Below are 27,893 nucleotides of genomic sequence, written 5' to 3'. Positions count from 1 at the left end.
CTCTCTCAAATACATAAAATCTTTTTTTAAAAAAAAGGTTTTTCAGAGAAAACAGACACACAGCATTAAAATACACACTGATTACAAACTATATCCCAATTTCAGAATTGTTGAAAATGTGAAAAACATGCCTCAGAATTGAGGTAACCTGGTCATGTTGTTGTCAATTACTTATTTATTTATTGTTTTTAAAGTAAGCTCTATATCCAGTCTGGGGCTTGAACTCACAACCCTGAGATCAAGAGTCCCACCCTCCACCAACTAAGCCAGCCAGCCAGCAGTCTGCCAGTCAGCTACCTATTGTTGTCAGTTGTTAATAGGAATTATTGTTGTGTTAAAAAGCAATTATTTTCAATAATGGTGTGCCAGGCCTCCGTTTTTTATCTTACTTATTTATCATATTTTATCACTTATTTTAACCCCGCCAAGTTGAAATTTGTGTTAATTCATTTAGTGGCTGAAGGTTTGCCTCCCTGAAACCCATGAGAGAAACTGCATGCTAAAAACGGGTTTGTGAATATTAATAAGCGTGATCTCTACCGGCCTATGTATTATTGGCCTTGTTCTACTACTTGGACAGGAGCATTAGGCATTTAATTCCCTGGGCATCAGCACCCCTTCAGAAACCTCTCCGGAAAGAGGAACCGGTGTAGAACGTGGGGCCACCCCCACGTTGAGCTTGGTCCTTTTCAGAGAAGAAAGGATCTAGAGCTAGCAGGCACCGCGCTAGAGCTAGCTAATGCTCTGCCCAGTGGTTCTCCTTTCCCTGGGCAGTGCAGGGGGTGGATGGTCTCCCAGCCGGAACAGCCCCGCGGTCTCCCCCCCCCCCCCCCCCCGCCCCCAATCGCGTCAGGGGGTGTGGAACGGCATCTAGACTAGCGAACCTGGCAGGAAAGGAACCGCGGAGTCTCAGCCCAGCCCGGAAGCGCTGGTTGCGCAGGCGTGCACGGCGGCCATTACTTACTGTCTTCCGGCAGGTTGTTTTCCCGCTCTTCTCTCTCCATCTGCTGACACCACCCTTCCATGCGGTCCCGCTCGGCCTGGAGAAGCTTCAGAAACCAGTGGCCGTCCCGGTGGCACACTGACCTTTGGACGGCCTCCAGGGGGTCTTCAGTGATCGAGTCAATCCAAGGATCCGGGGGAGGCAGAATCGAAGGGTCAAAATCCGCATCAAAGTCGTCGTCGGCAGCGCAGGCGTGGTAGTGATTTCCTGAGCCCTGAATGCTGACCGTGGAGGTGCTGGCGTCCCGGGAGAACTGTCTGGCCATTGGGCCGGGGCACGAATTGTCCTCTATAGACTCCAGAGAGTTTTCCAGATTATCGTGGAAGTCCAGGTCGGCCTGTACCGCTGTTGTCACACTGTTGGATCGAGTGAACCTGCGGAAGCTTGGAGGGATAGAGAAAGGAGAGTTAGTTCAAGACTGTTTCTCGAAGCAAAAGCATTGCTACTTTTCCTGGTGAGTGTGACCATAGGCATCCTCATCCTCTCAGCCTGGGGAGGTAGGCTCTTGATGCAAACTTATCAGTTGCCTTAGCTTTAATATGCAGAACACAGATCTCTCATCTTTACTCAATGCCATATTAAAGCATATTTAGGCAGATTTTAGAAGCAGAACAATGTGTACAACTATTGAAGCTAATATTATGTCCCATATCCAACCTCCTTCTCGTCTGGGTGGCTTGAATTCTGGTAGTCAGGTTGCTGAGGTGGTAAGGAAACCATTCAATTCTATCTTAGTCTGCATAATTTGCTTAGAAATCAGGAAAACAAAACCAACCCAACCTGGCCCAAGCCATTTGTAAGTCCTGCATAATCACATTTTTTTCCAGGGACAGCTCTTACGAAGTAAGACTTTCTGAAAGCAGACTAAAATGGCATGAAGTTCCTTTTTCTTTCTTTCTTTCTTTCTTTTTTTTTTTTTTAAAGATTTTATTTATTTATTTGACAGAGAGAGAGATCACAAGTAGGCAGACAGGCAGGAGAGAGAGAGGGGGAAGCAGGCTCCCTGCAGAGAGACCGATGCCAGGCTCCATCCCAAGATCCTGAGATCATGACCTGAACCTAAGGCAGAGGCTTAACCCACTGAGCCACCCAGGCGCCCCTCTTTTTTTTTTTTTTTTAACTAAAGAATATATCAGGAGATATAAGGTGTGTTCATATCATTGGTGATATTAACAGATTATTTGTCTAAGGGGGTGCTTGCCAGATTACTCCTCTGTAAAGTTACTATTTTCCTCTTTGTAATTAGTAAGAATCTTCTGGAGAGGGACTTTCAAACTATTATAAATAATCAGTTCAATTAACACCTCTGGTATCTCTGATGTCCTTTCTCAAGTAGGCATGTGGCACAGTTCTCTTCACGACTGATCCCCTTGAATTTCCCTCTCTAGGCAAAGCGCCCTGCCATCCCCAGACTAGGGGAGGAACTTACACCATTCTGACACAACAGTTTAGACAGAACTTCAGGGATCCCTTGGCAAAATCCTGTTTGAGGAGTCCAGGAAATGTGGAATGCCTTATAAATCTGTCTTTGAGGTTCCTCTTAAAATTAAAACACCTTGCCCTGGTAATGATTCTGATCGAATAGGTCATTGTTACATTTAGCACAAAGCCTCTGGGGCAAAACAGTTCACAGTTGTAGAGTTCTCTGTTACCATTCTCCTCTGCACCTTTAATTTCTCTTCCCACAGTCCTTGTACCAAGGTAATAAAAGATCGCTTGTTCACAGATTCAGTTTGAAAATTTTATAAGGATATTCACGTAATCCGTGTTTCTCAACCAGATGACTCTATACATGTCTGGTTGACTCCTATAATGAAAGTGAGGGTATATGGAAGGTGGGAGGGATGGGGAAGAACAGAGGAGTGGTGAATTCTTCCTCAGACAAAGGGCAAGGGAAAAGGTGTGGGCCTGCAGTAATTTAAAACTCACACAAAAAACTTCATTGGCTCCTACAGTGGGGAGGCAACAATGATAGAGAATGTAAGTCCACTGAAGGAGGCATCATGTGCCTGTTACTCTACTCTGTACTTTTTTTAAAAAGGTAACTAACTTCCTGATCTAATATTTTATTTATTTTTCCTTGTGAAAAAAATATATATGACATAAAATGTACTATTTTAACCATATTTTTAAGTGTATGCTTTTGTGGTGTTAAGTACATTCACAGTATTGTGCAACTACTACCACCACCACCCATCTCCAGAACTTTCTCATCTTTCTCAGTTGAAACTCTGTAACCATTCAACAGTTTGTTCCCTTCCTCCCAGCCTGTGGCAATTACCACTCTACTTTCTGTCTATAGGGAATTTGACTTCTCTTCTCTAGGTCTCTCATAGAAGTGGCATCATGGTATTTGCCCTTTCATGATCAGCTTATTTCACCTAGTATAATGTCTTTAAGCTTCTTCCGTGTTGTAGTATGTGTCAGAGTTTCCTTCCTTTTTAACAATGAATAATACTCCATTTTATGTATATACCACATTTTGTTTATCCAATTGTGTGCAGATGGACACTTGGGTTGCTTCTACCTTTTGGCTATTTTGAATAATGCTTCTTTGCACACGGGTGTACAGGTATCTTGTTGACACCCTGTCTTCCATTCTTTTTTTTTTTTTTTTTTTTTAAGTTTTTATTTGAGACAGAGAGAACACAAGCAGAGGTGTGCGGACCGGCAGAGGGAAAAGGAGGCTCCCATTAGGGAGCCTGATGTGGGGCTCGATCCCAGGACCCTGGGATCATGACCTGAGCCAAAGGCAGATGCTTCACCGACTGAGCCACTCAGTCCCCACCCCTCCCATCTTCCATTCTTTTGGGTAGAAATGCTGAAGAAAAATTACTGTATCATATGGTAATTCTATTTTTAATTTGTTGAGGGTCTACCATACTGTTTTCCATACCAGCCATACCATTTTACATTCCCATCTGCAATGCACAAATGTTTGAATTTTTCCACATTCTTGCCAATACTTATTTTTTGACTTTTTGGTAGTAACCATTCTAATGTGTATGAGGTGGTACGTTTTCTTTACTGGCTCGTGATCATGCCATTTTAAGTTGGTTGATTTGCCAATTGATTTTCTTTTCTTTTTTTTTAAAGATTTTATTTATTTATTTGACAGACGGAGATCACAAGCAGGCAAAGAGGCAGGCAGAGAGAGGAGGAAGCAGGCTCCCTGTTGAGCAGAGAGTGCAAGATGCCGGGCTCAATCCCAGGACCCTGAGACCATGACCTGAGCCTAGGTAGAGGCTTTAACCCACTGAGCCACCCAGGTGCCCCTGCCAATTGATTTTCAGTTGTTTTGTATTCAATAGTGCCAGCCAGGACATTGCTCTAAACAATGTCAGTACAACATTTAATAGCCAGATTATGTCTTTTTTCTTAATTCTCCTGGGACACTTATTAAAGCCAATTAATACTAATGCTTTAGTCCATGAAAAAGAAAAAGTAACCAGAACTATACAGGTAAGTAGTTATTTGTAAGACTGTAGAAATACTAGAAGTTACAAAAAGGTGAGAGTACAATCATCACAATAAATCCTTTTTTTTCCCTAGAAAATAAATGTCAAGAAAAAAGGTGGCTGCACTCTTGATTTGTATTAGTTGTTAGGATGATCAAAATAATCAAATATAATATGATTCTGGTCACTCATTTCATGAAGATAAACCAGCCAAAAAAACCCTGGCCCATCTTATCGTTCACTCTTTTCAAGAAATTACTTTTGTTGGGGCACCTGGGTGGCTCAGTGGGTTAATGCCTCTGCCTTTGGCTCAGGTCATGATTCCAGGATCCTGGGATCAAGCCCTGCATCCCTGCATCGGGCTCTCTGCTCAGCGGGGAGCCTGCTTCCCTTCTTCTCTCTGCCTGCCTCTCTGCCTACTTGTGATCTCTGTCTGTCAAAATAAATAAATAAAATCTTAAAAAAAAAAAAAGAATTCATTAAAAAAAAAAAGAAATTACTTTCGTTGAGGGTATTTTACCTGGTCATTTTATAACCTCTTTAATTCTAGAATGGGCCATACAAAAAAAAAATTAATTAAAAATTAAAAAAAAAAAATCACACAGTATGAAAGCCTGAAAGCCATGTTACAAATGTCTTGTACCGGAGCAAAAGAAAAACAATTTTGCTAATGTGATTCTTCCAATAGCCCCTTACTGCTTGGCTGCAGTAGGCCTTTCCTGTGTCCTTCTTATTCTCTGCCTACCCCCCTCCAAATGTTAAATGTCATCTTCTTAAGCTCAGCTTTCTTTCCAGACACATATGTGTGAATTGGATGACTCTCCCTGCAACAGTTGACATTTTGGCTGTTCTACTAACACAAAATCTCAACTATGAAAACACTAGGCTGCACTCTCCAAGATCATATATTGCCAGGGGCATTACATTTTCCAGACTGAAAGGAGTGCCTTATTTTCAATCCCAGTGGACTTGCCAGAGATAGAGTCTGTTCCACACACAAAACAGAGTGACCTCTCCTGGGCCTCTGTTTTTACCTATGCAAAACTGTACCACCAGCATTCCTGACAGAGGGCTCCTGGCTATGAATCTTGTAAAGTATCCACCTTCTTAAGAAAAATTACTTGGCAGTAGATTAATAGACGTTTGCAGTTTAGTCACCCAGAAAGAAATAAAAGTTAAGTAAAATTAAAAAGGTTTGGGATTAAAAGCGGTGCCTTTGAACTCAGGCAGCCCTGTCCAGGCTGCGCTGTTTCTCTCAATTAAGTTCCTTAAGCAAGTGCTTTCTTCCACCCAGAGCTTTCAAAGAATGTTCTGCTCTACAAAATGCTTTATGTCTTTCAAGTGCAAAGTTCCCTCTGAGTGAAGAGTACAATCAAATTGTTATTGCTATTTTAAAACTTTGATAGGAACACAAAAGGAATCATTGGATTGCTTTCTGTATTTTTAAAAAGAATAGATCAGTTGCTGGTAGATGGTATAAACCTATAAGCTGAACCGAGTGGCTTGCCATTTCCAAATCCACAGTCCCCAGGGTTGAAGCTTCTTTGGTACTTCATGCCCTGAAGGCACAATGGGTAATAATTACAACTTCTGAAAAGGACAGGCCAATATTCTGGCTTAAGGAGCAGAAAACCATGAAACTAAAGACTGGATCAACCAGTATGGGACACCAAACCCTTTCTGTTTTGAACAGCAAGAGTAGAGTCATTTGGTGGCATTCACCTCTGCTGTTGCTTTGTGCTCCTGTTTTGTTTTGTCTTAATTTAAAATTTCATTTTGTATAGGCTCTGTGCCCAACGTGGGGCTTGAACTCACGGCCCTGAGATTAAGAGTTGCATGCTCTACCAAGTGAGCCAGCTACGTGCCCCAGTGCCTCTTCTGTGAAACAAGTTTAATGTGTAATTAGAGGATTTTCTGCCCCCCCCCCACGCATCCCTCCAGGACTTTTCTGTAGAGGGCATTACAAATCAACACATAGATGGTTAATCACAGAGGCCCTTCTCTTTCCCCCTGTCTGATGAGGCTGCATTTAAACAAAGTTAAGGCATGAGCAAAAAAAACGAAGTGCAGTCAGTATGTTTAGAATGTCCATGCTTTGGCTTTGCAAGGCTTTCAGCTGTGTGAGACCCAAGGCATAAACTTATCTTGAGGAGATGAACTCGGTCATTCTGTTACTGAACCCTCTAGCCCCTGGTTATCTTCTTCATCCCCTTATTCACATAATAATGGTTGCTTTTCAGGGCTAACACTGGTTTCAAAGGGAGAAACACTAGTTCTGCCCTGTGCTCTTTTTCTTTGTAGGAGGCTTTAGACATTCTTCAGTAAGCTGCTGTCAGGGCTGACTAGATGTGGGATCTGAAAATGCTACTCTTCAAAAAGTGCAACCATCTGGGTATTTTATGAAATGGCACCCTTTAACTGATGCAAAAACCCAAGACAGTTCATTATATAAAAGATAGATCAAAAGCAAGGTGTGGGGGTGAGAGGAGATTGAGATCCAGAATGAAAACTTTCTAAAAAAGAGATTCTCTTGTTCTTGTCAGATCAGCTTCGCAGTTAGAATAATGAATGGAGGAACCTAGGTGGGATGCAACCCCGGTCCCAAACGCAGGGGGAAGGGGCTCTCCTGCTCCTCATTCCTATATGGTCGGCACTGTCCTCGCAACAGATTGTAAAACGACCTGCAAACAAGCTTCCACTCATTATTCAAAAGCCATCAGGTTCATCCTTCTTTTACCTGAAGATCTCTTTAAGCAAAGGAAAAAGGAATAAGTTTTCTACATAAAGACTGTGTTCTATGTAATTGTAATGCAATTGCCAATTAAAGAAAGGGAAGGAGCAGACATTGATGACAGTGGACTTGTTCTCCTTTGATCCCTTAGGAGAGGCCCTGGCATATGGCCAGCCTTCCTCAGGCCCTCTGAGTCGGTGCTAGTATCCTTGATGGGGTATCACTATAGGAATCTTGGTTAGGAGTCTCAACAAAACATCTTTGAACTGACAGCGACCCAGCAACCAGAGCATTAGGTCACTCCTTGACTGTTGACCCCAGGTAACTAACAAAAGCCTGAGAGGTCTCACCTATAATTCATTTTTATTGTCTTATTTTGGGGTCAAATGGAGGCTAGAGGCTTGTGAGTTGGAAGATCATTTTTCTTTTGCAAACTAAGTTATCTGTAAAAAACATGTGAAAAGGAAGAAAGAAAGAAAAAGGGAGGGAGAGAAGCTGGAGAGACAGAAGTAAGGATGGAAGGAAAGAGGGTGGAAGAGATGAAAATAGAGGGAGGGGGACAGAGAGAAGAAAAAAGGAAGGGAGGAAGGAAAGGAGGAAAAAATGTATGAGGCATATCAGAAATTATGCCAAGTTTCAGGCTTTTACAGTTTGAAATGCATGAATGCCACACCTTTAAAACTCAGGTGTATTGTAAGGACTATTTGGCTAGGTCATGGTATTGTAAACTTGGCAAAGAAAAGAAGTTATTTGCCAAACGTAATATTGAGGGTGGGTCCTAGGCTATGCAGTACTCCAAGAAAGCTGTAAGGAGTGGGAATTGATCCAAAGCTTCCAAGGTTGGCAAAGGAGGGATGTTTTTGACTGCCAATGGTCTTTCTAACTCTGTGGTCCCTGAACTGGCTGTCAAAAGTTGTCTCAATTTTGGTTGCTGCTGCTGCTGTTGCTTCTAATTTTTCTCTTTTAAAGATTTTATTTATTTATTTATTTCACAGAGAGCGTTAGTTCACAGAGTTTGTTAGTAGGCAGAGAGGCAGGCAGGGAGAGGGGGGAAGCAGGCTCCCTGCTGAGCAGAGAGCCCGATATGGGGCTGGATCCCAGGACCCTGAGATCATAACCTGAGCCCAAGGCAGAAGCTTAACACACTGAGCCACCCAGGTGCCCCTCAATTTTAGCTGCTTCTTTTCACATCCTACTTAGTTGAAAAGGCACAACTCACTACAAGCCATGTTTATGTATTTAAGTCATTTATGATCAAAAAAGAGATCTCTTATAGTAGTTGATGTTATGCTAAAAGAGAAAACAATGCTAGCTTTGCACATGCTTGTTATGCCAAGTTATAAAGCCCTCAGCTTTAATGTGTGAAGCAAGGAAAAATTTTAAAACTTAGAATTTTTTGGAAATAGAGATAATGTTGGTGAAAAAACAAGAGTCTAATTATCCTTATTCACAGAGGCTTTTGTTTCTAGAAATGGGGAGCAACTTTGATAATAGCTTGAAGGGGCCTTCAGCTCCTGTGAATCTGGTGTGTGCATTCACAAACCTGCCGAAATGGCAGGTGTCATTCACAACTACATTTTGACACCAGCATTAAAAGTGTCCCAACACTTTAGTATTAAAGGGTCCTAATAGAGTATTTATCAACATTTAGCACACAGGGTAAGAAACCTATGCACAGCTGGGGTATCTTTGTACCTCTTGGAAAAAACCCACATATTTTGTCTTTAAAAAATAAGACAAAATATTGACTCTTTTGATATACAAAGCAGAAAGCCTTCATCATGAGCAGACATGTACAATAAGGAAGGTTAAAAGAAGTCCTTTAGGGGCACCTGGGTGGCTCAGTGGTTTAGGCCTTTGCCTTTGGCTCAGGTCATGATCTCAGGGTCCTGGGATCAAGCCCCGCATCGGGCTCTCTGCTCAGCAGGGAGCCTGCTTCCCCCCCACTCTCTCTGTCTGCCTCTCTGCCTACTTGTGATCTCTCTCTCTGTTGAATAAATAAATAAATAATTTTTAAAAAAAGTCTTTTAAGAGGAAGAAAAATGACGTTAGATGGAAATTTGGATCTACACAAAGAAATGAAGAACACTGGAAATCATAACTTTGTGGATGAATAGGACTTTTCCCCCTTTCATTTAAATCATATAATTAATTAATTTAACATTTATTTTTAAATAATCTTTATACCAAACATGGAGCTCAAACTCAGGACCCTGAGATCAAGAATCGCATGCTCTTCTGACTGAGCCAGTCAGGTGCCTCTCACATATCTGATAATGGTCTGGTATCCAAAATATATAAAGAACACATACAGCACTCAACAAGAAAAACAACCTAATATTAAAAATGGGCAAAATTTGAGGCACCTGTGTGGCTTAATTGGTTAAGCGTCTGACTCTTGATTTCAGCTAAGGTAATGATCTCAGGGTCATGAGATGGAGCTGTGCATCAGGCTCTGCATTCAGCACAGAGTCTGCTTGTCCTTATCCCTCTGCTCCTTCCCCGGCTCACATGTTCTTGCTCTCTCTCTCAAATAAACAAAATCTCTCAAAAAATTAATTAAAAATGGGCAAAGGACTTGAATAGGTATATCTCCAAAGAGATAAATGGCCAATAAGGGGCGCCTGGGTGGCTCAGTGGGTTAAAGCCTCTGCCTTCGGCTCAGGTCATGATCCCAGAGTCCTGGGATGGAGCCCTGCATCGGGCTCTCTGCTCTGCAGGGAGCCTGCTTCCTCCTCTCTCTCTGCCTGCCTCTCTGCCTAGTTGTGATTTCTGTCAAATAAGTAAAATATTAAAAAAAAAGATAAATGGCCAATAAGCTTATGAAAAGATAATCAAAATCAGTAATCATTAGGGAAATGCAAATCTAAGCCATAATGAGATACCACTTCATATCCACTAGGATGGTCGTAATTTTTAAAAATGGAAAATAACAAGTGTTGGCCAAAATGTGGAGAAATTGGAATGCTCATACACTGTTGGCGGGAATGTCAAATGGTATAATTGCTGTGGAATATAATTTGGTGCTTCCTCAAAAAGGAATCCTAAACATAGAATTACCTTGTGACCCAGCAATTCTACTCCTAGGTAAATACCAAAAAGAATTAAAAATAGATGTTCAAAAAAAACTTGTACACAAATGTTTGTAGTAGCTATATTCTTAATAGCCAAAAGAGAAAACATGGCCATGAACAGATGAATGAACAACGTAATATAACCATAATGGCTATTCAGCCATAAAAAATAATGAAATACTGATACATGCTACAACATGGATGAACCTCAAACCAGACACAAAAGGCCACATATTGTATGATTCCACTTATAAGAAATATCCAGTAGGCAAATCCATAAAGACAGAAAACAGATCTAGCAGTTTCAAAAGGCTGGGAGGAAGGGTGAATAGACAGTGACTGCTTAATGGTTATCAGATTTTTGTTTGAAGTGATGAAAATATTTTGGAGCTAGATAGTGGTAATGGTTGTACAACATTGCAAATGACTTAATGCCACTGAATTTTACATGTATAATGGTTAAAATGGTAAGATTTGTTTTATATGTATTTTACCATAATTTAAAAAATCAATCAAGGGGCACCTGGGTGGCTCGGTTGGTTAAACATCTGTCTTTGGCTCAGGTTGTGATCTCAGGGTCTTGTGATCAAGCCCCGAATTGGGCTTCCTGCTCAGCGGGGAGCCTGCTTCTCCCTCTCCCTCTCCCCACGGCTTGTGCTCTGTCACTCTCTCTTTTTCTCAAATAAAGAAAATATTTTTAAAAAAATGCAATTCATTATATTCATAGTTTAAAATGAAAAACCTTGTACTATCTCTTTAGTTGCCAAAAAAAAAAAAATTGACAAAAATCCAACATCCGTTCCTGATCATAATTCAAAACAAATTAGACGTAGGGAGGAACTTCTTCTATTCAGTAAAGGGCTTCTACAAAAAACATGAAGCTCCCATAATATTTAATGATGAAAGATTGAATATGTTTACAAAAGATCAGAAGTAAGGCAAGGGTGACGATACTCATGACTTTTATTCAAACTTATATTGGAGTTTTTTAGCCAGTGTAATAAAACAAGAAAAAGGATGCATCCAGATGAAAAGAAATAAATCTGCCTTTTTTTTGTAGATAACTTGGTAGTCTAGAATATCACATGGACTCTACAAAAAAGACAGTAGAACTAGTAGGCTGGTTTAAGAACATTACAGGATAGAAGATCAACACACACAAATCGATGGTATTTCTATGATCTAACAATAGACGGTAAGTAAAGTAAAAATAAATACCTTTTATAGGATCAGGGACAAAAAGAAGTATCTATGGGCAAATCTGACAGATTATGTGCAAGACATTTACACTGTAAGTTACATAATATTGCTAAATAACAGAAGAGAGTGGGGTGGCTTTTGGTTACGTATCCAACTCTTGATTTGGCTCAGGTTATGATCTCAGGGTTGTGAGACTGAGCTCAGTGGGGAGTCTGTTTCTTTCTCTCTCCCTCTGCCCCTCCCCCTGTTCACATGCTCTCTCTTTCTCTCAAACAAATAAGTCTTTTAAAATAAACAAACAAGGGGCACTTGAGTGGCTCAGTGGGTTAAAACCTCTGCCTTCAGCTCGGGTCATGATCCCAGGGTCTCAATCCCAGGACCCCGAGCCCCGCATCAGGCTCTCTGCTTTGCAGGGAGGCTGCTTCCCCCCACCTCTCTCTGCCTGCCTCTCTGCCTACTTGTGATCTCTGTCTGTCAAATAAATAAATAAAATCTTTTAAAATAAAATAAATGAATGAAGAAAGATTGTTAAGATGTGAAATCTTCTGTGATGTATAGATTCAATGCAGTGTCAGTCAAAATCTGGTAGGTGTTTAATGGATATTAACAACAAACTCTTTCTAAAACTCATTATGGAAAGGCAAAGGACCTAGAATTGCAAGGAAAAAAAAAACTGACAAAAAGGAATTGGAGGACATACAAAATCTAACTTCAAGACTTACTCTAAAGCTACAATAGTTAGAATAGTGTAGTATTTGGCATGAAGATAGGCAATTAGATCAATGGAACAGCATGGAGAATGCAAAAACCAGTCCATACACATATATCAGTAAATATTTTAAAAGGATATTCTATCTTTAAAAAATTCTAGAAAATGCACACAGGTGTCAGCAAGTGGGGAAAGGGGTAGGGGAGAAGAGGTGGGAGGACAGGAGGGGCTGACTGTGTAAGGGGTAAGTGGAAACCTTTAGAGGTGATGCATGTTTTCTTTATTTCGATGGTGGTGATAGTTCCATTATTTATATACATACATACACATATATATGTATTTCTGATAAATACATACAAATTTATCAAATTATATAATTTATATAGTCTATTATACGTCAATTTCAATAAAGCTGTTAAAACAATGAGGGGATTTGAAGAGGACAGGTATCTGGGCACTCAAATGCCTCCCTCTGAGAATAAAGTGGTGCAGATTTTTTCAGGAGCTATTTGCAAATGGGTATCAGGAACATTAAAAAAATGTTTGAATTCTAAGAAATAGAATAATCTGAAATAGCAAAAATATATAGTGCACAAAGATATTTATCACAATATTATATATCACTATTTTGATCAGTCACTTTTGGCTTTTAGCGAAGTTATACATGCACACAATTTTAAAATATCAAGTGGTTCTGCAAGGCTGGCATGAAAAATAGTAATTCCTGGTCCACTGATGTAATAATTTTCTGTTCTATTGGCAGCCACTTTAAATACTACTTCTAAATAACAAACATTACTATTTGTTAATCATTTAGTTTTTGTTTTTAGGAAAGATGAACCTTTAGATTTCTCTCACCTCATCTTCATTCACTCCTTCTCGTCATTCTCTGTCTCTGTCTCTGTGTCTGTCTGTGTGTCCATCTGTCTGTGTGTGTCTCTGTCTCCATCTCTCTCTCTCTCTCTCTCTCTCACACACACACACAAACACACACACACGCGCGCACTTCTGGTCTGGTCCAGTATTTTTTTCCATTCTCCTGATATAGTTACATTGTAAATTTGGATCAATATTCAGAACTTGCTTTTTATGACTACATTATTATGAGCAGGAAATAGTATATCCAGCTGACTGTGTGTTACCAATTGTGCACTTCTCCCTCAACAAATTCAGATGTGGAAGTCCTAACCTCTGGTAACTCAGAATGTGACTGTTTTTGGAGACTGGACTTTAAAGAGATAATTAAAATAAAATCACATGAGTGGGCCCTAATCCGATGAGACAGAGATACCCCTATAAGAAGAGGAAATTGGGACACAGGGAGAGAAAAACTTCTGAAGACACAGGGAGAAGACAGTTGTCTATAAGCCAAAAGCCAAAGAAGAAACCAACCTTACCAACACCTTGATCTTGGACTTCTAGCTTCCAGAACCGTGAGGAAATAAATTTCTGCTGTTTAAGCCACCCAGTCAGTGATGCTTCGCTATGGAAGCCCTAGCAAACTACTATGCCATATTATATTCTACATTCTACACATTTTTTCCTTTTTAAAAATTTGCTTAATTTTTTATGTACTTAACACTTCCTCAATTCTCAAAATTCTCCCAGATGTGTAGTTTCCTCTGCATGCACTGAAACAAATACATAGTTATGCTACAAGTCTTCTTGAATTAATCTTTCACAGAGCTTCTGACCTGCTCCATCACAGCTGGTCACTCCCTAGACCTGCAGCACAACTGGGTTGTCTGGAGATTTCTCTTCTCCATCATCTTAAGGCTTCCCTTCCACCCTTTCTTGAGTTGGATTACTTGTTTCATGGATTACTTCTTTGCTTTTCCCCTTTTGTACTTTTTCTAGAAATTTCTTCAATTTATCTTCCAGCTCTTCTGTTTTGCTATTAAGTTTTTAATTTCTAAGAGCACTTTTCTTTTTCTTCCCACCCCACCACCCTCTCCCCCTCCCAAGGGGATAAGATGCTCTGTAAGAAACCATATCAATTTTCTTTTTCTTTTTAAAAATGATTTATTTATTTGAGAGAGAGAGATAGAACATGAGCAGGGGAGGAGCAGAGGGAGAGGGACAAGCAAACTCTACACTGAGCACAGAGCCCCATGTGGGGTTCGATCTACAACCCTGAGATTATGGGGCTGCCAGACACCCCAAAGACCATATCAATTTTCACTTCTTCTTTTTTTTTAAAATATTTTATTTACTTATTTGACAGAGATCACAAGTAGGCAGAGAGGCAGGCAGAAAGAGAGGGAGAAGCAGGCTCCCTGTTGAAGCAGAGAGCCTGATGCGGGACTCGATCCCAGGACTCTGGGATCATGACCTGAGCTGAAAGCAGAGGCTTTAACCCACTGAGCCACCCAGGCGCACCTTAATTTTCACTTCTGTCATGGAATTTTCCTTGCCCACGTGTCCCTTCTTTTCTCTTAAAAAATAATTTTTAATTTTCTGAACATTCCTTAAAACTTTTTGTTCTTTTCTTACAACTCTGATCTGAGTTTGCTGATTGTTAGCTGTCTGCGCATGCTTGAAAGGCACAGTAAAAGCCTCCTCAGAAGTCTCTACTGTAAGGAGGAGCTTATCCCCTGATCCTCACTGTAGGTTATCTTACTGGGCTCTCACCTTGCAAAATCTCTGATGTCAGTGTGTCTTTCGGTCTTTGGGCTCACACTGGTCAGTTCCCCCACAATAGATTGTTTCATACTTCTGCTTAGAGGGAATAAATCTGGCTGCCAGGATTCTGGAAGCAGTGTGAGCATAAGGAGGCTTAGGGCAGGGTGTCTCAGCATTCTGTTTGTTAATTTTCACTTATCTTCCTATTTTCAGGCTCAAAAGGGTGCCCTCAACTGTGCTGCTGTCCTCCAGCTCTGAGATCCCTTGCTTTAGCAGCTGAACAAAAGAAACTTCCAGTCCTCTGCCAGAGTGGGGAAGGGCTGTCACTGGGTTCTGCAGGTACAAAGAGTTCTTAGCTCCTTCATCCCTACTTCTCAGAGCTCCCAATGCTGTTAGGCCCCATGCCTTTTGTGGGTTCTGAAGTTTAAATTGAATTGCATTTTGGGTTTTTGCGTCACTGGCTTTAGATACTGCTTTTTCTGGTCAGCTGAGTCAGCATCACTTGTCTATCTGCCTTCCAGTTTCCAGAATGTCACTGTTCTTTTTTTCTCTCCTGTTCTCATCATCCTTGGCATTTAATGCCCAAAGAAGCAAAAAATTCTTTTACTGCCATTTAGTTTCAGAAGGCCTCAAAGACGGTGTAATTTTTTTCACTGTCTTTAACCAGAAGTCAATCTAGAAATAATGGAGATATTCAACAGTGGGAGAAAGGGGAAGCAAATTATGGTTCATACTTATTCTTGAATATTGTATAACCATCAAAAGAAATATTTGTTGTGAATTTTTTGTGATGAGAAAGCTTTTGTTATAACAGTTGATTTTATTTTTATTGTTGTTTAAAGTTTTGCTTTTTTTTTTTTTTTCTTTAGTAATTTCTATACCCAATGTGGGACTCAAACTCATGTTCACAAAATCAAGAGTCACATCCTTTTCTGACTGAGCCAGCCAGGTATCCCAAATTACTACTAAATTTTATTTTATTTTCTTGAAGATTTTATTTATTTATTTGAGATGGAGAGAGGAGAGAGAAAACACAAGCAGGGGCGGAGTGGCAGAGGAGAGGGAGAGGGGGAAGACTCTCTGCTGAGTAGGGAGCCTGACTGGGATGCTGAGATCATGGCCTGAGCTGAAGGCAGCTGCCCAACCGATTAAGCCACCTAAGCACCCCACTAAATTTTATGACATAGAACAATTTTAGTAACTTAAAATGTTTATGGAAAAAGTATGGGTAAAAAGTAGGCCCTTTTATTAATTCATGGTTAATGAGTGAAATTGGGAATTTTACTTCTGTAATTTATAAATTTTCATAATATATAAATAGTATCTTACTTTTTAATCATTAATTAGATTTAATAATACATAATTATGGAAATGATAGATGATACTTAAGACACACATACACCCAGTTTTTTCATTGTTCGAAAGGTATAAACTGCCCACATACTGCTTTATGTTTTCTTCCATGTAAATTTACATACCACTTTTATAATGAAAATAAACATATTCTTCCTCTTTTTGTATCCACTGTTAGAGTTTTAGAGTCATTAGTGGGATCATGTAAGAAAGTCTTAAAAAAAAAAAAAGCCTTGTATGAACCATGGTTAATACTTGGTTATTACTTGGAAGGACAGGGGAGATCCGTGGGAGCCGCTTTGCTTTCTCACTGTAGTAAATAGGAAGGATTGGTTTACTCGATTTGCTAATTATGAGCTCAAAAGACAAGAAGACCTCATGCAAATTCCTGGGGGAGCAGTCAGAAGGATGAGATGGGGACAGGATGCTAGGAGGCATTGGGATACAGAGCAGAGGCAGAGCAGGAGGTGTCACCAAGATTTGCTGACTTTGCTTGAGGTCATTCAGTCCCTCATAACAACAAATACTGTATGCTGTGTGGATCCTATCCAACAGGGAGGCTAGCTGATCCTTGAAACAGGAGTTGGGGAAAAACAGCTAATGTTTGATGGAGATGAGGAATTTCTTCCCTGGCTTAAGAGAAGCAGTCTTGTTGCATGCATTTGTTATCCCTCATTTGGCACTGCTGTGGCATTTAAACCAGACAGCTTTAGACAGCATTCCTCAAGGCATGGTCCCCACCATGAGGTAGCCCTGCAGAAGAGATGTAGATGGCACATCTACCATGGATGGCATTTTGAGGTCATCATAGCCATCTGCAAATACACCAGGGAGATTTTTAGAATACTTCATTTAGATTCCTCTTTTTGGAGCGGATTGGTTACTTAGTATATTTTACTAATGAGTTATTAACTTATTCCTTCTGTTTTAATTTGTAGCATTGTAGAACACCTAGATTTAAAGTCTACCCCTTCATAGACAAATCAGCCAGGTGGACTTGGGTGTGTTAGTTTTGGTTCCTAAATTGTGATGGATTCAAAAGATGATAATGAGAAGTGCCTAGGTGGCTCAGTGGGTTAAGCCTCTGAAGGTCAGGTCATGATCTCAGGGTCCTGGGATTGAGTCCCCCACTGGGCTCTCTGCTCAGCAGGGAGCCTGCTCCCCCCCCCACCCCCCACCTATGTGTGATCTCTCTTTCTCTGTCAAATAAATAAATAAAATCTTTAAAAAAAAAAGGTGATAATGAGTTTCTTGGCCTCTTAAAAGTCTTAGTTAATCTTCCTCTCTTTGTATGATCTCTTTCTTCCTCTGGCTCTATTTCCATTCTCTCACTTTTTGTTAGGTTACAGTTGCTTATCAGTCTGTCTATCTCAGAGAGAAAGAGATGGATTGTACTAGTCATTCAACATGGTAACAACTTATCACTAGATAATTAAAAAAAAATTCCCCTAGCTATCCTTAGATAATCTCATCTGCCCAATTTTGCTTTTTCAGATCCTATCTAAATGAATTACTACTAGCAGAATTGTAAAAAAGAATCCTAATTAGAGACGGAAATTCTAAGTAATCCCTGTTTGACAGTGGATTTCTTTTGGAGAGGTTGAAAACAATCATTAACATTAATTTGTTTACTTTGCATCGGTTAACTATAAAGTGACCTTTAAGGAAGGGTATGTTTTGAAAAATTAAAAAGGAAAATTGAGGTTGCCAGTCCTTTTGGGAGATGACTCTGAAATAAACCAAAGTGCTGAGAAACTGACCATCCTACAAACTTCAGTAATTCATTAAATGTTCAACTTTTTCAAAACATGGTAAAAGTGGCTCATTCCAAGTTTTGGGGTTGTTATTAGGTGTGTCCAAAGAATGCAGTATTTAGCATTATCATAGATGGATACATATTAGGTGTGTATTAATGTTTGAAGTAAAATTTTAAAATTGAGATAATTTTCTCTTATTGTTTCAGAAAAAGTGGTATAATTACTTTCTTGAGACTTTGATCTTTAGAGAGATTCTATGTGGGTACATAATAGAGTAGGAAACATTTATACGGTGTTTCCTATATGTCAGGTATTTTTCTAAAAATTTTACGTATATTAAACCATATACCCTAAGACAACACTCTGAGGTTAACACTATTATCTACTACTCCTCTTCTTTTGAATTAATAAACTTTTTTTTAAAGATTTTATTTATTTATTTGATGGACAGAGATCACAAGTAGGCAGTGAGGCAGGCAGAGAGAGATGGGGGGGGAGGGGAGAAGTAGACTCCCTGCTGAGCAGAGAGCCCAATGTTGGGCTTCATCCCAGGACTCAGTGATCATGACCCAAGCCGAAGGCAGAGGCTTCAACCCACTGAGCCACTGAGGCACCCCTAAACTTTGTTTTTTAAAGCAGTTTTAGATTCAAAGCAAAATCGAACAGAAAGTACAGTGATTTCTTATATCTCCTCTGCCCCTTCCCCCACCCCCGAACCTCCCGTTTATCAACATCCTCCACCGGAGTGGTATATTTGATACAACCTGAACCTATATTGACACATCAGTACCATCTAAAATTTGTAGTTTATATTAGGGTTCACTCTTGGTGGGGTATGTTCTTCGGGTTTGGATGAAGGAATAATGACATGCATCCACCATTGTAGTAGTACACAGAGTGGTTTCACTGGCCTAAAAATCCCCTGTGCTCTGCTATGCATTCCTCTCCCTCTCTTAATCATTATTTTTACTATCTCAGTAGTTTTGTCCTTGCCAGAAGGTAGTTGGAATCACACACCTTTCAGATTGGCTTCTTTTGCTTAGTAATATGCATTTAGGTTTCCTCCACATCTTTTTGTGGCTAGAGAGCTTATTTCTTTTTTAATGCTGAATAAGAGTCCATCATCTGGCTCTTTACTCATTCACTTACAGAAGGATGTCTTGGTTGCTTCCAAGTTTTGCAATTATGAATAAAGCTGCTATCAATATTTGCGTGCAGGTTTTTGTGTGAACATACGTTTTCAACTCTTTTGGTAATTACCAAGGACTGTGATTGCTGGATTGTATGGCAATGTTTAGTTTTGTAAGAAATTGCTGAACTGTTTTCCAAAGTGGCTGAACTATTTTGCATTCCCGCCAAAAATGAATGAGACTTAATGGTGCCTTACCATCATTTGGTATTGTCAGTGTTTTGGATTTTGGCCATTCTAATACGTGAGTAGTGGTATTTCATTGTTGTTTTAATTTTGAGTTCCCTAATGATATATGATGTGGAAAATCTTCTTATATGCTTACTCGCCATTTATGTATCTTAGGGGAGGTATCTGTTAAAGTCTTTTGCCCATTTTAAAAATCAGGTTGTTTGCCTTCTTATTATTGAGTTTTAAGAGTTCTTTGTATATTTTGGATAGCAGCCCTTTATTAGTTGTGTCTTTTGCAAATATTTTCTCCCAGTGTGTGTCTTGCCTTCTCATTCTCATGACGCTGTCTTTCAAGAGCAGAAGCTTTCAATTTTAATGAGGTCCAGAGTTTATCAATTACTTTTTTTTCATGGATTGTGTCTATATTTTGTATGTTATACCTATTGTATACTCTATTCTTACAGTCAAATAAACTAGAAAAAAGAAACTGTTATTAAGAAAATCACCAGAAAGAGAAAAGACATTTAACAATACTATACTGTAAAAAATCTACGCTTAAGTGGACCTGCACAGTTCAAACCCATGTTGTTCAAGGGTCAACTGTGCTTCCTTTTTTACTCTTTTTAATAGTTGCCCTAGAGTTTGCACCATAAATTTTACAACTTACCCAAGTATGCTTTCAAATAACACTGTACCACTTTGGGAATGGTACAAGTGCAGTGTAATTAAATAATCCTAATTCTTCCCTCACATTCTTCGTATCATTGCTGATGTATGTATGTATGTGTGTGTGTGTATATATATATATATATATATATATATATATATATATATCTCCTTTGACTTCAGATAGTACCTATGAATGTTAGCAGAATGGAGCAGACAGGGTGTGAGACTTGAAATGTGAAGCCTGGAGCTGGCTCCTACCAGGGTGCAATACCAGGGTGCTCTATAATTCAGGGCAAGACACTTCTCTGTGAGCCTGAGGGATAAGATGGTGTTTAAGGACCAGCCCAGGCTGCAGCCTTTTCGGGCTTCCAATTATCTTGAAGTCTGTAGTAGCAGAAGTGCTCTCTGAGTTCTTAACAGGTTTCTGATGCTTCCATATTATGGAAAACAGACTGCATACAAAGACATGCAAAATGCTCCATTGTTGTTTTTGGAAAAGACTATGGACCATGTTCCTGGAGCATTTTGAGAAGGTTCAGATAGAGGTTTGGACCCTGGAGGTTTGGAAAGGCTCATTAGCTATGGTCTCATTGACTGGTTATTGGCTAGTTAGGGGATGGCAAGCCTCTTAATTGTACACTAATGAGAACTTAGTTACAATTAACTCATTTCTCAGGAGCTAATGATGATTAGCTTTTAAAGAAAGGCTATGTTAGTTCAAATAGTTCCCACAGCCTTTCAGGCTAAAAAAAGATGATCTATAAGACATCTTTAGAACAGAGCTCCTTGCATCTCCAGATGTCTTTATCATTTGAACTTGATAGATTGCATTCTCTGGATCAAGTCACTCATGTGACTTAGGCCTCTTCTAAGGGGGGGGGGGGGGTCACAAACATGTAAGAGCGTGGGTGTGGCACTGGGATTCCAAGTTAGGCTTCTCTGTATTAGTAACTTTTTGGTTTTGGACTAGCTCTGTGTTTGAGTTGAGAGTTCTCACTGGTTTGTTGGGAAGCTTATGAGATAAAAGACACCACTGGAAAAAAAAAAAGAAGAAAAACTCTTTATTCTGCCTTCACTCATTCTTTCTCAGATGCTCTCTCTTCTTCTTTTATTTTATTTATTTTTTTTTAAAGATTTTATTTATTTATTTGACAGATAGAGATCACAAGTAGGGAGAGAGGCAGGCAGAGAGAGAGAGAGAGAGGAGGAAGCAGGGTCCCCGCCAAGCAGAGAGCCCGATGCGGGACTCGATCCCAGGACCCCGAGATCATGACCCGACCTGAAGGCAGCAGCTTAAACCACTGAGCCACCCAGGCGCCCCCTCTTCTTCTTTTAGATATTCTTTCTTTATGTGAATTTGTTTCTGGCCTTTATCATCTTCCTTTTCTCTGAAGATCTTTTTTCTTTTTTTTTTTTTTTTTAAGTTTCTTTCCTTCCCTCCCTCCCTCCCTCTCTTTCTTTTTCTTTCCCTCCCTCTCTTCCTCTCTTTTTTCTTTCCTTCCTTTCTTCTTTTGTAATCTCTGTGTCCAACATGGGGCTTGAACTCATGAACCCAAGATGAAGAGTTGTGTGCTCTCCAACTGAGTCACGCAGATGCCCCTGAAAACTTTTTAATATTTCTCACAAGGCAGAAATTTGACAACAAATTTCTTCAATTTCTATTTGTCTGAGAAAGACTTTATTCCTCCTTCACTTTTCAAGGATAATTTTAGAGTACAGAATTCTAGGTTGGTGGGCTTTTTCCCTTCAAATATTTAATATTTCACTCCACTCTTTCTTACTTGCATGCTTTTTTGAAGAAAAGTCGCATGTCATTCTTATCTTTGCCCCACTATAGAAAGGTTTTTTTTTCTTTTTCTTTTTTTTTCTTTTGTTCCTTTCAGGACTTTTTCCTTTTGATTTTCCTTGAATATGGTATCTCTAGGTGTAGTGTTTTGGGCATTTATCCTGCTAGATCTTCTGAGACCTGGATCTGTGGTTTGGTGTCAGACATTAATTTGGAGAAATTCTCAGTTACTGTTTCCTTTCTTTCTTTTCCTTCTGTTATTCCCATTATGCATGTTTCTTCTATAATTGTCCCACAGTTTTTTGAAATCCTGGTTTTTGGCTTTTTGGGGGTTTTTCCCCCCTCAGTTTGTTTCTTTGCTTTTTAGTTTTGAGAGTTTCTATTACCCTCAAGCTCAGAAATTCTTTGTTCCTCTGTGTCTGGTCTACTAATGAGCCCATGAAAGGCAGTCCTCCTTTCTGTTACAGTGTTTTTGATCCCTAGCAAATCTTATTTATTCTTTCTTAGAATTTCCATCCCTTTACTTCCATTTTCCATCTGTTCTTACATGCTGTTTACTTTTTCCATCAAAGCACTTAAGCATATTAATCATAGTTTTAAAAAATTTCTGGTCTGATAATTCCAGTAGTCCTGCCATATCTGACTGGTTCTGATGCTTGTTCAGTCACTCTAAACTGGGCTTTTTACCTTTTAGTATGCTTTATGAATTATTATTAAAGAGTAGGCATGGTGTCCTGGGTAAAAGGAACTATGGTGACTAGGCCCTTAGTAATGTGACAGTTAGGTGTGGGGGAGGGGAAGCATGCTGATTGATTAGGAGATCTTTTGGTAAACCTGCACCCCTGGACCATGAACTTCAACAGTACTTTTCAGTTTCTCTCCATCTTGTGTAAAGACAGAATGGCTAGAGGGGGCAGTGTTGGGTGTTGTACTCCTTCCATATGTAAGGCTAGAGGGAGCTGGGAGTTGGGTATTTCCCTTCCCCTGGGTGGTTTAGTCTCTGATAAGACTCCAGCAGGTTAGGCTCTGGTAAAATAGTTTCTCCTGAGGGCAGGCCTTGTTTAGAATGCTCTGGTATATTCTCTTAATGTTTGACATTTGATAGTTATTATTTTTCTTTTACAATGATAGATAATGTTCTGCAATTGGTTCCCATCCTTTGAGTAATTTCATTCAGGATAGCTCAATGAATATGTTTACTGAATCAGTGGGTATGGATACATATATAACTATTACTGACCTTTTTAAAAAAATATTTTTTATTAACATATAATGTATTATTTGCCTGAGGGGTACAGGTCAGTGAATCATCAGGCTTCTGCATTTCACAGCACTCACCATGTATTGCTGTCATATTAGTTTCCATACGGTTGTATCAATTTTCTGGGGTTCCAAGATTATTTAATTAAATGAAATTCTAAAGAATATTATATATACATATATGAAAACCTCCTAGATACAAGTGCAGTGTCAATACCACAAGGCCCTGAAATTACACCCCTTCTATAAACTGATATATAACCTTTTCCCAGATACTCAGTTTATGTTGCATATAGCCTTGCATTTGGGAGGCAGTCTGTAGATACTTATTGGATGGATAGATAGTTGGATAGCTGGATGACCTCCAACTGATTCCTTCTAATCAACACACAGAAAGTTAGTGACAAAGTTGATATGATACACTGATTTATGATATAGAGCTGTTTCTCACACTATAACTGCAGTTCTACTTCATTCACCAATATATATTGTATGCTTAGTATGTGAAAAAACAGTTCTAGAAGCTGGGGGTACTACTATCAATAAATATAGTTCTACCCATCATGTACCTCACAGTTTGATCGAGAAACTCATATATCTCTCTGGATTAAGTTCTCATTCATAAAATGAATGTAGTGATCTCAGAAATTCCTTCTAGTTTCTGAAACTCTAAATTTCCCAGTTCTAGATATTTAGACTCTAGAGTAAGATTATTTTAAAGAAGAATCTAAAGGAACTGGTGAGTCAAGATAATGAAAGATCTTCTCTTTTTTTCCTTCCTTCCTCCCTTCTGTTTTCATCATCGAGTGCATACTAAACACCAGACACAATTAAGTGCTAGGAATAAAAACAGGAATAAGATAAATCCTCTTCTTTTAAAAAGTCTACAGTCCAAAATGGGAAGATTTTTTTTTGAAGAGGAATGGTTTGGCAACACAACAGTACTGCACAGAGTATTTATGTATATGTGAATGTGATGTGGTTACTCTAATATTCTAGCAAATACTTAAATTGAGTGGTTTCCAGTATTAAAGTAGAGGAAGGAATCAGCTAAGTACTTCCAAAGTTAATGGAAAATATCACTGAATCTTGTAGGTTTATGTCAGGGGGAAATACTGGTACCATACTTGCCAACATCAAGACGAAAGATGACAAATGCAAATAGACTCACCACTTCTCTTCTTCTACTTGTACTCCTACGGACTGGAACTTACTGGGTGCTTTATTTTCCCCTGTTTTATCAGTCTCTTCAGCATCATCCACCTGAAAAAATAATCAAACAGGCAGAGGTGCCCTATTTTAGTAATCTTGCCTGAAAAACAAATGTCACATTTTATCAGAAACATCTGCAGTACTACTGGAATATTTTGTGATTTGTAGCCGATTTGTTCAATATTTGTGTATTTGATGAGGGCCATCACTACTCTGTTAGCATGTGCTTTGACTCTGCTGATCTTGAAATTTTATTTGCTCTTAAGATAAATGTCTATGATTGTTCCATAGATTTTTTTTTAATTTTATTTTTTCAGTGTTCCAAGATTCATTGTTTATGTACCACACCCAGTGCTCCATGCAATACGTGCCCTCCTTAATACCTACCACCAGGCTCACCCAACTCCCCCCACCCCTCTCCCCTCCAAAACCCTCAGTTTGTTTCTCAGAGTCCATAGTCTCCACCGATTTGTGAGTATGTGCTTACCTGTGAACGCACTATATTAGAAAGAAACACTGCATGGAAATGGGTTCTTAGAAGTTGTGATAACAAAATACAAAAAAAAAAAAGATAACAAAATACAAAAGAAGGAAGAAATTTTATTTGCTGTAGTTAGAATGGTTGATATTGAGATTTAGGTACTAACTTTTAAAGATAAACTATACAGTATCTTCATTTTTTTCCCCTTTAAACTAAGAAATTGACTTTGAATATCATGCCATGATTCCTAAGTAGCTATGTATAGACTAGAAAATGTGTCTATTGGGACTTAATCAAGGTCAAAAGCTTTTGCACAGCAAAGGAAATAGTCAACAAAATCAAAAGACAACTGACAGAGTGGGAGAAGATGTTTGCAAATGACATATCAATAAAAGGTTAGTATCCAAAATCTGTAAAGAACTTATCAAACTCAACACCCAAAGAACAAATAATCCAATCAGGAAATGGGCAGAAGACATGAACAGACATTTCGGCAAAGAAGACATCCAAATGGCCAACAGATACATGAAGAAGTGCTCAAAATCACTCAGCATCAGGAAAATACAAATCAAAACCACAGTGACGGGACACCTGGGTGGCTCAGTGGGTTAAGCCGCTGTCTTGGGCTCAGGTCATGACCCCAGGGTCCTGGGACTGAATCCCACATTGGGCTCCTTACTCAGCAGGGAGCCTGCTTCTTTCTCTGCCTCTGCCTGCCTCTCTGCCTGCTTGTGTGCTCTCTCTCTCTGACAAATAAATAATAAAAAAATCTTAAACAAACAAACAAACAAACAAAAACCACAGTGAGATACCACCTCACACCAGTCAGAATGGCTAAAATTAACAAGTCAGGAAACGACAGACATTGGTGAGGATGTGGAGAGAAGGGAACCTTCCTACACTGTTGGTAGTTGGAATGCACTGTTGGAATGCAAGCTGGTGCAGCCACTCTGGAAAACAGTACAGAGGTTCTTCAAAAAGTTGAAAATAGAGCTACCCTGTAACCCAGCAATCGCTCTACTAGGTATTTACCCTAAAGATACAAATGTAGTGATCCGAAGGGGCACGTGCACCCCAGTATTTACAGCAGCAATGTCCACAATAGCCAAACTATGGAAAGAACCTAGATGTCTATCAACAGATGAATGGATAAAGAAGATGTGTTTATATATATAGAGAGAGATCTCTCTCTCTCTCTCTCTATATATATATATATACATACATACATACATACATACATACATATACACACAATGGAAAACTGTGCAGCCATCAGAAAACCAAAGTCTTGCCATTTGCAATGACGTGGGTAGAATTAGAGAGTATTATGCTGAGTGAAATAAGTCAGTCAGAGAAAGACAATTATCATATGAGCCCTCTGATACGAGGAATTTGAGAGGCAGGGCAGGGTGTCATGGGGGATAGGGAGGAAAAAATGAAACAAGATGGGATTGGGAGGGAAACAAACTATGAGAGACTCAATCTCAGGAAACAAACTGAGGGTTGCTGGGAGGTGGAAAGGGAGGGATAGGGTAGCTGGGTTATGGATATTGGGAAGGGTATGTGCTATGGTGAGTGCTGTGAAATGTGTAAGACTGATGATTCACAGGCCTGTACCCCTGAAGCAAATAATACATTAGTTGTTAATTAAAAAAAAAAGAAAGCAGGTGTTTATATTTAAATGATAACCTATGTGACAAACACAAAGAGGTTCTATGGTTATTAGATTTCCTCTCCCAGATGTTATTTTTTTATTTTATAAGATTTTATTTATTTGTTATTTATTTTTCAGAGAGAGAGAGTACAAGAGGGGGAGTGGGAGGCAGAGGGAGAAGCAGACTCCCTGCTGAGCAGGGAGCCTGATGCAGGACTTGATCTGAGGACCCTGGGATCATGACCTGAGCCAACAGCAGATGCTTAACCAACTGATCCACCCAGTCATCCCTCCCAGATTTTATACTTCCTCTTATATTAGTATTACTAATTTACATGTTTTTCTATTTTATTTTGACCTGAAAATTTACCAGCATAAAATTGTCACAAGAATTTTTTGTAATTTTTAAAAAGGATTTCTAATTTCTAATATTGTTAATTTGTGTTTTCCCTTTCAGTCAGACTTTATATTTTTTTCCCAAAGAACTAACTTGGGTTTCATTTTTTTTTTTTTTTAAAGATTTTATTTATTTGACAGAGAGAGATCACAAGTAGATAGAGAGGCAGGCAGAGAGAGAGAGAGGGAAGCAGGTTCCCCGCTGAGCAGAGAGCCCGATGCGGGACTCGATCCCAGGACCCCGAGATCATGACCCGAGCCGAAGGCAGCGGCTTAACCCACTGAGCCACCCAGGCGCCCCTAACTTGGGTTTCATATATCAATTCTATTTTAGGTTTTATTGCTGTTGGTCTGTTTTTGTTTTCCAGTGCATTTATTTCTACTTTCATCATTAATAATTTCCTTCCAATTTATTGTTCTTTTATAGTTTTGTGAATCGAGTGTTTTGTTTATATTGTGATATTTTTTGAATAACTATGAAAGAACTTAGGGCTATGAATTCTTCTGAGATCATAGCTAGGGCCACAACCCATAGTGATGATTTATAGGATTCTCATCATTTATTTCATAATACTCTTGGATTTCCTCCTTCATCCAAATGTTATTTAGAATACTTTTTAATATATTTAGATGGTAGTTTTTGTTGTCTGCTTAGCATTAATTTCTAGTTTTAATTTGTAATGATTGGAAACCATTGGAAACTATGTAATATCTCTTCTTTTTTGAAATCCATTAAAATTATCTCTGGAATTTTGACTTGAGATAAGTCCCCTTAAAAAATCTCTTCCTGAGGCGCCTGGGTGACTCAGTGGGCTGGGCTTCTGCCTTCAGCTCAGGTCATGATCTCAGGGTCCTAGGATGGAGCCCCACATCGGGCTCTCTGCTCAGCAGAGAGATTGCTTCCACCTCTCTCTCTCTGCTTGCCTCTCTGCCTCGTTGTGATTTCTGTCTGCCAAATAAATAAAATCTTTAAAAAAAAAAATCTCTTCCTGAATATGCATTGATTCTGATTTCAAGAACTTCAAAATAAAATTTACAAAGTCTGAATGTACTGAGTACTGTCACAGAAAAACTATTCATGACACTTGTTAAAGAATTGGCAAGGTACACTTTATTCAGGAGGGACTATTGTGATAGGCATAGGGACCACAGTGGGCTTGGACTCAAC

The 27,893-nt window shown here is 39.3% G+C and overlaps 1 protein-coding gene across 22 annotated transcripts in view; it reads right to left on the bottom strand.

The window, feature by feature from the left end:
* DLGAP1 (DLG associated protein 1) overlaps positions 1-27,893 on the bottom strand; it is a 906,793-nt gene that overhangs the window by 25,481 nt on the left and 853,419 nt on the right. For all 22 annotated transcript variants that reach the window (XM_046025114.1, XM_046025116.1, XM_046025110.1 and 19 more), the window contains 2 exons: positions 24,154-24,245; positions 965-1,386 (listed from right to left, as the gene is read on the bottom strand). In XM_046025114.1, the coding sequence (XP_045881070.1) occupies positions 965-1,386; positions 24,154-24,245 (514 nt within the window). The remainder of the gene's footprint in view (positions 1-964; positions 1,387-24,153; positions 24,246-27,893) is intronic.

Source organism: Meles meles, chromosome 12, assembly GCF_922984935.1.
Source record: "Meles meles chromosome 12, mMelMel3.1 paternal haplotype, whole genome shotgun sequence".
Taxonomy (NCBI): domain Eukaryota; kingdom Metazoa; phylum Chordata; class Mammalia; order Carnivora; family Mustelidae; genus Meles; species Meles meles.
This window is presented reverse-complemented; position numbering and strand designations above follow the sequence as displayed.